The 12656-nt window shown below is 51.3% G+C and overlaps 1 protein-coding gene across 14 annotated transcripts; it reads left to right on the forward strand.

Moving 5' to 3' along the window:
* The first annotated feature begins 7269 nt into the window (after positions 1–7269).
* On the forward strand, positions 7270–12639 carry TMUB2 (transmembrane and ubiquitin like domain containing 2). Of its 14 annotated transcripts, XM_017950800.3 has the most exons (5): positions 7711–8300; positions 8467–8568; positions 9586–10152; positions 11412–11797; positions 12017–12639. In XM_017950800.3, exons 1-4 carry the CDS (start codon positions 8266–8268, stop codon positions 11773–11775), a joined length of 1068 nt encoding a protein of 355 aa, XP_017806289.2. In that variant the 5' UTR covers positions 7711–8265; the 3' UTR covers positions 11776–11797; positions 12017–12639. The 14 variants fall into 14 exon arrangements, with proteins under 14 accessions (XP_009189040.2, XP_021784967.2, XP_009189045.2 ...); XM_009190776.4 differs by lacking the exon at positions 7711–8300 and adding an exon at positions 7270–7665 and having other exon boundaries at positions 11412–12639; XM_021929275.2 differs by lacking the exons at positions 7711–8300; positions 8467–8568 and adding an exon at positions 7270–7665.
* Positions 12640–12656: the final 17 nt, after the last annotated feature.

The following is a 12656-nucleotide window of genomic DNA, read 5'->3' on the forward strand; positions in this document are numbered from 1 at the left end:
TGGGGCTATCTCGGCTCACTGCAACCTCCGCCACCTAGGTTCAAGCGATTCTTGTGCCCCAGCCTTCCAAGTAGCTAAGACTACAGGCGTGAGTCACCACACCTGGCTTTTTTTTGAGACAAAGTCTCGATGTTGTCCAGGTTGGAGTGCGGTGACACGATCTTCGCTCACTGTAAGCTCCGCCCCCTGGGTTCACGCTATTCTCCTGCCTCAGCCTCCCGGGTAGCTGGGACTACAGGCGATCACCACCACGCCTGGCTAATTATTTTGTATTTTTAGTAGAGATGGGGTTTCACAGTGTTCACCAGGATGGTCTCGATCTCCTGACCTCGAGATCCGCCCACTTTGGCCTCCCAAAGTGCTGGGATTACAGTCGTGAGCCACTGCGCCCGGCCTAATTTTTGTATTTTCAGTAGAGAGGGTCTCACCATGTTGGCCAGGCTGTTCTCGCACTGACCTCAGGTGATCCACCTGCCCTGGCCTCCCAAAGTGTTGGGATAACAGGCATGAGCCACCGCGGCCAGCCACCTGCCCCTCTTTTCTGTACTCCACATGCTGTCCTGGTCCACCTCATCCCTCCATGGGCTTCTTGAGACACCTGCTGACCTCTAACCGGACCTGAGCTTCAGACCCTCTCTCCAGCAGGAAGGGCTGCAGACTCTGGCCTGTTCCCAAACTCGGCCTTTACCTCCCTCCTCCTCCTGTGTTGACCAGCCTGGCCAACATGGTGAAACCCTGTCTCTACTAAAAATACAAAAATTAGCCGGGCATGGTGGCGGACGCCTGTAATTCCAGCTACTCAGGAGGCTGAGGCAGGAGAATCACTTGAACCTGGGAGGCGGAGGTTGCAGTGAGCCAAGATCGCATCACTGTACTCCAGCCTGGGCAACAGTGGGACTCGGTCTTAAAAAAAAAAAAAAAAGGCCGGGCGCGGTGGCTCAAGCCTGTAATCCCAGCACTTTGGGAGGCCGAGACGGGTGGATCACGAGGTCAGGAGATGGAGACCATCCTGGCTAACACGGTGAAACCCTGTCTCTACTAAAAAATACAAAAACGGGCTCGGCACGGGTAAGCCCGTAATCCCAGCATCTTTGGGAGGCCGCAGACGTATGATCACGGTGTCAGGAGATCGAGACCATCCTGGCTAACACGCGAAACCCCGCCTCTACTAAAAATACAAAAACTAGCCATGGGCGGCTGGTGCCTGTAGTCCCAGCTACCGGGAGGCTGGGAGGCAGGAGAAGCGTGAACCCGAGGAGGAAAGGCCAGGAGCTGAGATCCGCCACTGCACTCCAGCGCCTGAGGACAGAGCAAGACTCCATCTCAAAAAAAAAAAAAAAAAAAAATACAAAACTAGCCGGGCGTGGTGGCGGGCACCTGTAGTCCCAGTTACTCAGAGGCTGAGGCAGGAGAATGGCATGAACCCGGGAGATGGAGCTTGCAGTGAGCTGAGATCCGGCCACTGCACTCCAGCCTGGGCGACAGAGCGAGACTCCGTCTCAAAAAAAAATAAATAAATAAAATAAAATTAAAAAATTTTAAAAAAAAATTAGCCAGGCGTGGTGGCGCATGCCTGTAGTCCCAGCTACTTAGGAGGCTGAGACAGGAGAATTGCTTGAACCCGGGAGGTGGAGGTTGCAGTAAGCCGAGACCACGCTATTGCATTCCAGCCTGGGCAACAAGAGCGAAACGCCGTCTCAAAAAACAAAACAAAACAAAACAAAACAAAAACAACTCAGTAAAACAGAGCCTCTAGCCTCTGCCAAATTATCTGGCCTTCTGACTTCCCTTCTTCCTTCCAAGGTTCATCTCCAGCCTTAGTAAACAAGTCACCAGTTGCTGGATGTGACCTGCTCCTCTTTGCTTTCAGGTTTTGCATGCGTTATTCCCACCGCTTGAAATACTCTTCCACATTTTTTGGTCTGGTCAAGGCTGATTTGGCCCTCAGGACTCAGTTCCAATAGCACTGTCTCTGCAGAGCCCTCCTTGGTACTTATTTAAGTGCCTGTGTCTGTCTCAACTAGGCTGAGATTGGAACTGTATTTCTTGAACGGGTATTTTGGTAAATGACTGTAGAAGGAGGAACATCCATGAGCCTGGGGTCCATCTATGTGCTCCCTCCGTCCCCAAGTGATGAATGGTGTCTTAAACAGTGGTCACCACATATGGTCTCTGAGGGCCCAGCCACCAACTGCCTGAATCCCCCAACTTCTTCCTCTTGTCCCAGAGTCAAAAGTACCACAATACAGCTTTTGGAAGAAGCTTTTCAAAGCAAGCCAGTTTTTATGAGTGCAAATAAATGATTAGTGCATGAAATGAAAGTACGGATGTTGTTTGGTTTAAATGTGACAGAGGTCCCCATCATTCCATGTTCATTCCCCACCCCCTGGTGCTCTTCTGTGGTTTTCAGGTTTTCTGCATTGAGCAAATGTTACAAGAAAAACACAAGGGCCAGGTGCTGTGTAGTCCCAGCTACAAGGGAGGCTGAGGCAGGAGGATCACTGGACCCCAGGAGTTGGAGACCAGCCTGGGCAACACATTGAGACACTGTCCCGAAAACAATTTTTTTTTTTTTGAGACAGGGCCTCTCTCTGTTGCCCAGGTTGGAGTGTGGTGGCATGATCACCGCTCACTGCAGCCTCAACCTCCCACACTCAAGCAATACTCCCAGCTCAGCCTCCCAAGTAGCTGGGACTACAGGCATGCACCATCACGGGTCTCACTATGTTGCTGAGGCTGGGGGAAAAAAAAAGGCCCAGCACGGTGGCTCATGCCTGTAATCCCAGCACTTTGGGAGGCCAAGAGGGGGCAGATCACTTGAGTCCAAGAGTTTGAGACCAGCCTGGGCAACATAACAAGATCCTGTCTCTAGAAATTAAAAAAAAAGAAAACACAAAATACTTAGCCAGGTGTGGTGGTGCAGACGGTGGTCCCAGCTACTCAGGAGGCTGAGGTGGGAGGATCGCATGAGCCCAGGAAGCAGAGGTAGCAGAGAGCTGAGGTCACAGCAAGCTGAGATTGTGCCACTGCACTCCAGCCTGGGCGACAGAGTGAGACCCCATCTCAAAATAAATAAATAAATAAAAATAACAGAAACACAAATCCCCTCACAGACCCAGAACCTATAGTACCTATCACAGGAGGGAACTGGGGAGGGGCTCCCAGCAGTCTTCTCCTTAGTCAGCAGTCTTTTTGCTGAGGGATCCTGGGGTCTCCAGTCCCATTACCAGTTGGAGTTACACAGTGGAGACAGGGATGCAAAGTCCTGGGGTTGGCCACCTGCTGCAGCTGCCCAACCTTCCCTCCTCCAGGAGAACTGTTATCTGTGGGATTCCATTTCATCAACACAAAGACAGTTTTTTTTACCTTGCTATGCAGAATGCAACACCCCGTTTCTGGATGAAATTTGTGCTTTAGTTTTACAGAGCCAAAAGGCCTGACAGAAGAAAAAGAACTCCTCCCTAGAGAGGGAGGCTGGGAGCCTCACTCTCAGAGGCAATGCTGAACTTTCTACCCCTTTACAGCAGACGGACCACAGCCAGCTCAGCCTTTTCTGATATATTTACAACTACAAAAGATACGGTTAAAAAAGAAAAATACTTGGGTGCGGTGGCTCACGCCTGTTATCCCAGCACTTGGGGAGGCATAGGTGGGTGGATCGCCTGAGGTCAGGAGTTCAAGACCAGCCTGGCTGACATGGTGAAACCCCCTTCTCTACTAAAAATACAAAAATTAGGACAGGCGTGGTAGCTCACGCCTATAATCCCAGCACTTTTGGAGGCCGAGGCAGGCGGATCACCTGAGGCCAGCCTGGCCAACATGGTGAAACCCTGTCCCTACAAAATTAGCCAGGTGTGGTGGTGCACACATGTAGTCCCAGCTATTCAGTAGGTTGAGGCAGGAGAATCACCTGAACCTGGGAGGCGGAGGTTGCAGTGAGCCGTGATCTCCTACTGCACTCCAGCCTGGGTGACAGAGTAAAACTCTGTCTCAAAAAAAAAAGAAAAAAAATTCAGGGTACAAGGCCAGGTGTGCAAATCCTGTTGGTGGGCAAATCACCTCTTTGGGGACAATTTGGCCACTTCCTTAAACACTGTTCCCAGTTACACAAAAGCAGGCTACATACGGGAATATTCCTCTCAGCACTGCTTGCAACAACTCATGTTGGAGTGGTTAGACAAATCCGTATTACCCATGGCAGGAAAGAACTAGGGAGGGATTCCAAGTGACCAGCATGTGTACTGCCTTGGGAAGATCTCCTAGAGTGCTTTTTATTGATTGATTGAAACGGGGTCTTTCTGTATGCCAGGCTGGAGTGCAGTGACGCAATCACAGCTCACTGTAGCCTTGACCTCCTATGCTCCAATGATCCTTCCACCTCAGCCTCCCAAGTAGCTGGGGCTACAGGCACACACCACCAGGCCTGGCTAATTTTTAAATTTTTTGTAGAGACAGCGTCTCGCAATGTTGCCTATTCTGGTTTCAAACTCCTGGGCTCAAGTGATCCTCCCACCTCAGCCTCCCAAAGTGTTGGAATTACAGTCTTGAGCCACCATGCTCAGCTATTTTCCTTTACTTTTTTTTTTATTTTGAGATGGAGTCTCACTCCGTCTCCCAGGCTGGAGCATAGTGCCACGATCACAGCTCTCTGCAATCTTGACCCTAGGGTCAAGCAATCCTCCCACCTCAGCCTCCTGAATAGCTGGCTTATGGCTCACTGCAGCCTTAACCTCCTAGGGTCAATCATCCCACTTCAGCCTCCTGAGTCGCTGGGACTACAGGCACACGCCACCATGCCCAGTTAATTACTTTTTTTTTTAGAGATGTGGGTCTCACCATATTGCCCAGTCTGGTCTTGAACTCCTGGCTCAAGGGATCCTCCTGCCTCGGCCTCCCAAGGTGCTGGGATTACAAGTATGAGCCACTGTGCCCGGCTTTGTGAATGCACTTAATGCCACTGAATTGTAAACTTAAAAATAGTTAAAATGGTACATTTTATATTATGTATATGTATATATTTATCTTTAGAGATAGAGGTCTCCCTGTGTTGCCCAGGCTGGCCTTTAACTCCTGGGCTCAAGTGACCCTGCTGAGTCAGCCTTCAGAGTAGCTGGGACTACAGGTGCATGCCACCGTGCCTAGCTATGTTTGTTTATTTATTTATTTATTTACTTATTTATTTATTTATTGAGATGGAGTCACTCTGTCGCCCAGGCTGGAATGCAGTGGCACGATCTCAGCTCACTGCAAGTTCTGCCTCCCGGGTTCACGCCATTCTCCTGCCTCAACCTCCCAAGTAGCTGGGACTACAGGCGCCCACCACCACGCCTGGCTTATTTTTTGTATTTTTAGTAGAGACGGGGTTTCACCGTGTTAGCCAGGATGGTCTCGATCTCTTGACCTCGTGATCCGCCCATCTCGGCCTCCCAAATTGCTGAGATTACAGGCGTGAGCCGCTGGGCCCAGCAGCTATGTTTGTTTTACCACAATGAAAGGACTTACAGGCCGGGCGCGGTGGCTCACACCTGTAATCCCAGCACTTTGGGAGGTTAAGATGGCGGATCACTTAGATCAGGAGATCGAGACCATTCTGGCTAACACCATCCTGGCTAACATGGTAGTCCCCCGCCTCTACTAAAATACTAAAAAAATTAGCTGGGCATGGTGGCGGTCAGTCCCAGCTACTCGGGAGGCTGAGTGAGAATGGCGGAACCTCGAGACGGAGCTTGCAGTGAGCCGAGATTGTGCCACTGCACTCCAGCCTGGGCGGCCAGAGCCGGTGAACTCCATCTCAAAAAAAAAAAAAAAAAAAAAAAAAAAGAAAGGACTTACAAAAAAGAAGCTAGACACTGAAGAGAATACACAGTTGGATTCCATTTATAGCAAGTACAAAAACAAGAAAAACTAATGTCTGGTGACAGACATCAGAACAGTGACTACTCTTTGGAGGTTAATGGCTAGAAGAATGTATGAAGGGGGAGGTTCTGGGGTAATTATCTATTTCTTTCTTTTTTTTTTTTTTTTCCCTGAAACAGTCTCGCTCTGTCACCTAGGCTGGAGTGCAGTGGCTCCATCTCAGCTCACTGCAACCTCCGCCTCCCAGGTTCAAGCCATTCTCCTGCCTCAGGCTTCTGAGTAGCTAGGATTACAAGCGTGCGCCACCACGCCCGGCTAATTTTTGTATTTTTGTAGAGATTTCACCATGTTGCCTAGGCTGGTCTTGAACTCCTGACCTTGTGATCTGCCTGCCTTGGCCTCCTAAAGTGCTGGGATTACAGGTGTAAGCCACCGCGCTGGGCCTAATTATCTATTTCTTGATCTAAGTGTTACTTCTGCCAGTGTTCAGTTGTTACAAACCACCAAGCTTTTTGCTTATGTTTGCCCCTGCATGCATTATTTATCCTTTAATCATTAGTTCTCCAAAACCCTCAAACTCCAGCGCTTTTTTTTTTTTTTTTTGAGACAAGGCCTCGCTGTTGGGTGGAGTGCAGTGGCTCAGATCATAGCTCACTGCAGCCTCGAATTCCTGGGCTCAAGCAAGCGATCCTCCCATCTCTGTCTCCCAAAGCGGTGGGAAAAAATTTTAATTGCGGCCGAGCGCGGTGGCTCACGCCTGTCCCAGCACTTTGGGAGGCCGAGATGGGGGCGGATCACCTGAGGTAAGGAGTTCGAGACCAGCCTGACCAACAGGAAGAAACCCCGTCTCTACTAAAAATACAAAATTATCGGGGCGTGGTGGCCCATGCGTATAACCCCAGCTACTCGGCAGGCTGAGGCAGTACTAATCGCTTGAACCCGGGGGGCGGTGGTTGCAGTGCGCCGAGATCGCGCCATCGCACTCCAGCCTGGGCAACAAGAGCGGAACTCCGTCTCAAAAAAGAAAAAAGAAAAAATTTTAATTGCAAAAATCCGAATAAGTTCTTGAAAGCTGGACTTTTCCCCTTTTTTGTGCCCTAAGCCTGCGCTGAATCTGTGCCTTCTTTGAAATGCTTTCCCGCCTTCTTTCTCGGGGTCCCACGCTACCTGGGGCCGCACTCTTCAAGCACTGGATGTTGACTAACTCGTCTCCTTATCTGTCTTCCCGAATGGCCCAGAGCTGAGTTCTTACTAATCCCGCTAACCTGTAGTTCGGTGCGCGCTGCAAAGCAGTAACAAATCCAATCAGCCCGGGAGGCAGACAGCAAGGACCGAAGAACAAGGCTGGAAAGGGAAACGTCGCACCGGCTCTGCCCAGCGGCGCCAGCCCGGGCAACCTTACACAGACGCGAAGCCACACCCCTTTCCCCAAGTACCTCCCCGCTAACTCCTCCCCCTGGCCCAGCCTCTCACACGGATTGTCTAAGTCCCCGCCCACCAGGCGTGGCCCCGCTCTGGGAGGACCGCAATCCCGCCAACAATGACTCCGCCCCTCCTTCCGCTGAGAAACCTGTCCCTTTTATTTAAAGAATACCTTTTACGTCAGCCCGCCTTACGTAGCTTTGCGTCATCAGTGCAAGGCGCGGAGGCGGGACTTCCTGTCCCTGGCATAACAGCTTCCGGGAGAAGCCGGAAGAGACCGGACCCTGAACAGAATCGCAGATTGCCAGCCCTTTTCCCGACCCCTGCGGAAAGACGAGTCCAGGGGCCGTCCTGGCGAGGTCAAAACATTTAGTCTGGCCTTTTCAGGTGAGGACTTCCCCATCCAGGCACAGTGCTGGTCAAATCCCCCTTTAATTTCCCATGACTCCCCGCGTCCTCAAGCCCCGCCCCCAGTTCCCTAGCCCCGCCCCGAAGTTTGAGGGGTGTGGACGGTTTGTGACCCCCTTAGCCGACCCTACCCCTCACGGGCCGGGAGAGCTGGGCTTATCACGGAGGCCGGGGCCAGGCAGCCCTTCGGTTCAGGTGGGCCCATGGACCCCAGTCCAACGCCGCGGGAATAGGACCATCCAAACGCGAAACCTTCGCCTCAGAAAAAGGGTGCGGGACCCCTCCTCACCGTGCGGTCACGGTACGGACAGGGTAGATCACAGGCTGAGGGACAGAGTAAAGACCTCTCAGGCCGGACACCTGGGGTCCTGCTGGGCCCCTCCCCACGAGAGTTCCCTGTGTCTGTGCCAGCCGTTTTCGTCTTTCTTCGCCGCAGTTTCCTTTTCTGTAAATCATGGTTAATGACATTAACCTTCTTGCCATCAGGGATTAGTTGTGGGTGTGATAAATAATTGCTACCATTTATTGAGCAATTGCAGTTTGCACTGTGCCAGGCACTGTGCTAAGTATTTTGCTTCGATGATTTCACGTCATCTTCAAAACAACCTCATGAGGTAGGTACTGTTTTTAACCCCATTTTACTGATGAGAAAGCTGAGGCTCTGAGAAAGTTGTCTGAGGTGATATAGCTAGTAAGACGCGAGACTGGGGTTATAATTAGTTGTTGGTTTTCTAACTCCAGGGCCAGTATATTAAATAAGGATGTTGATGTGTTCCACAGATATTCTTTGAGCAACTACTGGGGCATTATATTGGACACTTCAGTACCAAGAGAAATACATACTATCCTTGTCTACCAGGAGTCTAATAGAGAGATGGAGAGGTAGATAAGTATAATGAAGTTTTATAGGTGCTGTGAGAATAGTCTGATAATGATAATCACCAGACTGGATTTGCCCAGGGACAGCTGTGAAAGCAGCAGATTCTCCAAAGGACATAGTAGGTACTCCAGGGATCAAGCACAGGGACCCTTCCTGCCTTTCTAAGAAACTGCAGCAGCAGAACCTTCACAGTGAAAGAAGAGAGACTGAGATATGGATTGTGAGAGTTGTTATGGAATCTTTTTCAAATCACTTCCACATGGGGAGTGGTCATTGCAGGAGTGGGCCCATGGTGACCCCAGGAGGGTGGTGCTTCTGGTGTCTGTCCCATGTTGCTCCCCCGGGGCTTGCCAGAAGTTTCAGAGGTGGCATATAATGTCTGCTGCATAGTGTCTGCTCGTGACCCCTACAGAGTTGCCCGTTTGAGGTTGTCTGACTCTGCTTTTGATGGTAGGTCAGTTTTCTTTGACTCTTGACATCTGGCAGCCTGGATATGTGACCAGGAATGAAATAGGCTGAAATGAGACAATCCGGCAGGGATGGCTAAACAGTGCCTCTAAGCGGGCCCCGCAGTAAAATATTCCAGACTTTTGGGTCTCTCTGAAGCCACTTTGGAGGCTGCTTAGGAGACATATTTGCTTGACCAAGTGATAGAAATCCTAGAGAAACTCAGGCCTCAGCAAAGGTTTTTCCTCATTCGCCAAAAAAGCAACAACAGTAGCAGCAGCAGCAGCAAGGCTGTGGGCTTTTCCTGCTGATCCACGCTCATTGGGAAGTTGGAGTGTGAGAGAGGAAGGTCACAGGACCTGAAAGCAAGAGTTTCACAATAGAGGCAAAGGGTACGATAGGTCTTTAGCTTTACGTTGGGGTGCCAGAATTAGGAAGGTTTGTGCCCCCTTCTACAGAACACTGAACTCCTTTTTTTTTTTCAGGGCTGGGTCAGTTAGAACCTAAACAAACTAGAGACCTGGTTGCAACCCCTCAGGCTCTGCTGATGCTGTCCCCCTTTGTTCCTGCAGCGTGGACCCTGCCGGCAGCCAGGCCATGGAGCTCTCTGATGTCACCCTCATTGAGGGTGTGGGTAATGAGGTGATGGTGGTGGCAGGTGTGGTGGTGCTGATTCTAGCCTTGGTCCTAGCTTGGCTCTCTACCTACGTGGCAGACAGCGGTAGCAACCAGCTCCTGGGCGCCATTGTGTCAGCAGGTGACACATCCGTCCTCCACCTGGGGCATGTGGACCACCTGGTGGCAGGCCAAGGCAACCCCGAGCCAACTGAACTCCCCCATCCATCAGAGGGTAATGATGAGAAGGCTGAAGAGGCTGGTGAAGGTCGGGGAGACTCCACAGGGGAAGCTGGAGCTGGGGGTGGTATTGAACCCAGCCTTGAGCATCTCCTTGACATCCAAGGCCTGCCCAAAAGACAAGCAGGTGCAGACAGCAGCAGTCCAGAGGCCCCCCTGAGATCTGAGGATAGCACCTGCCTCCCTCCCAGCCCTGGCCTCATCACTGTACGGCTCAAATTCCTCAATGATACCGAGGAGCTGGCTGTGGCTAGGCCAGAGGATACCGTGGGTGCCCTGAAGAGGTGAGTGGCCTGGGAAGTGGGAAGCTGCTTGTGCTCATCCCCCAGCCCTTGGTTGCCTCTAAGGAGGCTGGTGCAGACGTAGGAGCTGCAGGAAAGTATAAGATCCAGCCCCTACTAAGGGCACGTAGATACTTTCTTAGAAATACACCCCTCAGGCCGGGCGCGGTGGCTCCCAGCACTTTGGGAGGCCAAGGTGGGTGCATCACAAGGTCAGGAGTTTGAGACCAGCCTGACCAATATGGTGAAACCCCATCTCTACTAATAGTAAAAAAATAAGCTGGGCGTGGTGGCACACACCTGTAATCCCAGCTACTCAGGAGGCTAAGGCAGGAGAATTGCTTGAACCTGGGAGGCAGAGGTTGTAGTGAGCTGAGATTGCGCCATTGCACACCAGCCTGGGTGACAGAGTGAGACTCAGTCTCAAAAAAACAAAACAAAACAAATACACTCTTCATTAGTTAAGGATAAAGATGAAGGAGGCCGGGCACGGTGGCTCACGCCTGTAATCCCAGCACTTTGGGCAGATCACAAGGTCAAGACATCAAGACCATCCTGGCCAAAATGGTGAAACCCCATCTCTACTAAAAAAAAAAACAAAACAAAAATTAGCTGGGCGCGGTGGCGCATTCCTGTAATCCCAGCTACTTGGGAGGCTGAGGCAGGAGAATTGCTTGAACCCAGGAGGCGGAGGTTGTAGTGAGCCAAGATCACGCCCCTGCACTCCAGCCTGGCAACAGAGCGAGACTCCGTCTCAAAAAAAAAATAAAAATAGGCCGGGCGCGGTGGCTTAAGCCTGTAATCCCAGCACTTTGGGAGGCCGAGACGGGCGGATCACGAGGTCAGGAGATCGAGACTAGCCTGGCTAACACGGTGAAACCCCGTCTCTACTAAAAAAATACAAAAAACTAGCCGGGCGAGGTGGCGGGCGCCTGTAGTCCCAGCTACTTGGGAGGCTGAGGCAGGAGAATGGCGTGAACCCGGGAGGCGGAGCTTGCAGTGAGCTGAGATCCGGCCACTGCACTCCAGCCTGGGCGACAGAGCAAGACTCCGTCTCAAAAAATAAATAATAAATAAATAAATAAAATAAAAAAATAAAAATAAAAATAAATAAATAAAAATTAAAATAAAAAAAAAATTAAGATGAGGGAAAAAAAAAATCCACCCTCTAATTTTTCCCCACTCCCCTTTGTTGGTCCAGGCCTGTTTGCTTTCTCATTCCTCACCCTCTGTCTTTCCTTCCATGTCTTTCATCCTTACAGCAAATACTTCCCTGGACAAGAAAGCCACATGAAACTGATCTACCAGGGCCGCCTGCTACAGGACCCAGCCTGCACACTGCGTTCTCTGAACATTACTGACAACTGTGTGATTCACTGCCACCGCTCACCCCCAGGGTCAGCTGTTACAGGCCCCTCAGCCTCCTTGGCCCCCTCAGCCACTGAGCCACCCAGCCTTGGTGTCAATGTGGGCAGCCTCATGGTGCCTGTCTTTGTGGTGCTATTGGGTGTGGTCTGGTACTTCCGAATCAATTACCGCCAATTCTTCACAGCACCTGCCACTGTCTCCCTGGTGGGAGTCACCGTCTTCTTCAGCTTCCTAGTATTTGGGATGTATGGACGATAAGGACATAGGAAGAAAATGAAAGGCATGGTCTTCCTCCTTTACGGCCTCCCCCCTTTTCCTGGCCAGAGCTGGGCCCAAGGGCCTGGGAGGGAGGGGTGGAAAGGATGTGATGGAAATCTCCTCCATAGGACACAGGAGGCAGGTGCGGGGCCTCCTCTTCTCGTCCACAGGAGTACAGACGTCCCTTCTGTGCAAGCACAACTCAGGTAGAAATGAGGATGTCATCTTCCTTCACTTTTAGGGTCCTCCTGAAGGAGTTCAAAGCTGCTGGCCAAGCTCAGTGGGGAGCCTGGGCTCTGAGATTCCCTCCCACCTGTGGTCCTGGCTCTTCCCAGTGTCCTGCATGTCTGCCCCCAGCACCCAGGGCTGCCTGCCTGGGCAGCTCAGCATGGCCCCAGCACACCTCCATAGGAATCCTGGAGTATCCTTCCATTTCTCAGCCAAATACCTTTTGAGACTGAAATCACACAGGAGGGAATGAAGATTGTGCCAGCCTTCTCTTATGGGCACCTAGCCACCTTCACCTTCTCCCTCTACCCCTTAGCAGGAATAGGGTGTCCTCCCTTCTTTCAAAGCACTTTGCTTGCATTTTATTTTATTTTTTTAAGAGTCCTTCATAGAGCTCAGTCAGGAAGGGGACAGGACACCAAGCCAAGCCCCCAGCATTGGGAGCGGCCAGGCCACAGCTGCTGCTCCCGTAGGCCTCAGGCTGTAAGCAAGAGACAGCACTGGCCCTTGGCCAGCGTCCTACCCTTCCCAATTCCAAGGACTGGGTATGGATCGCTGGGCCCTAGGCTCCTGCTTCTGGGGCTATTGGAGGGTCAGTGTCTGTGACTGAATAAAGTTCCCTTTTGTGGTCCTGGAGCCTCTTTCTGTGACAG

Source organism: Papio anubis, chromosome 17 (assembly GCF_008728515.1).
Source record: "Papio anubis isolate 15944 chromosome 17, Panubis1.0, whole genome shotgun sequence".
NCBI classification, from domain to species: domain Eukaryota; kingdom Metazoa; phylum Chordata; class Mammalia; order Primates; family Cercopithecidae; genus Papio; species Papio anubis.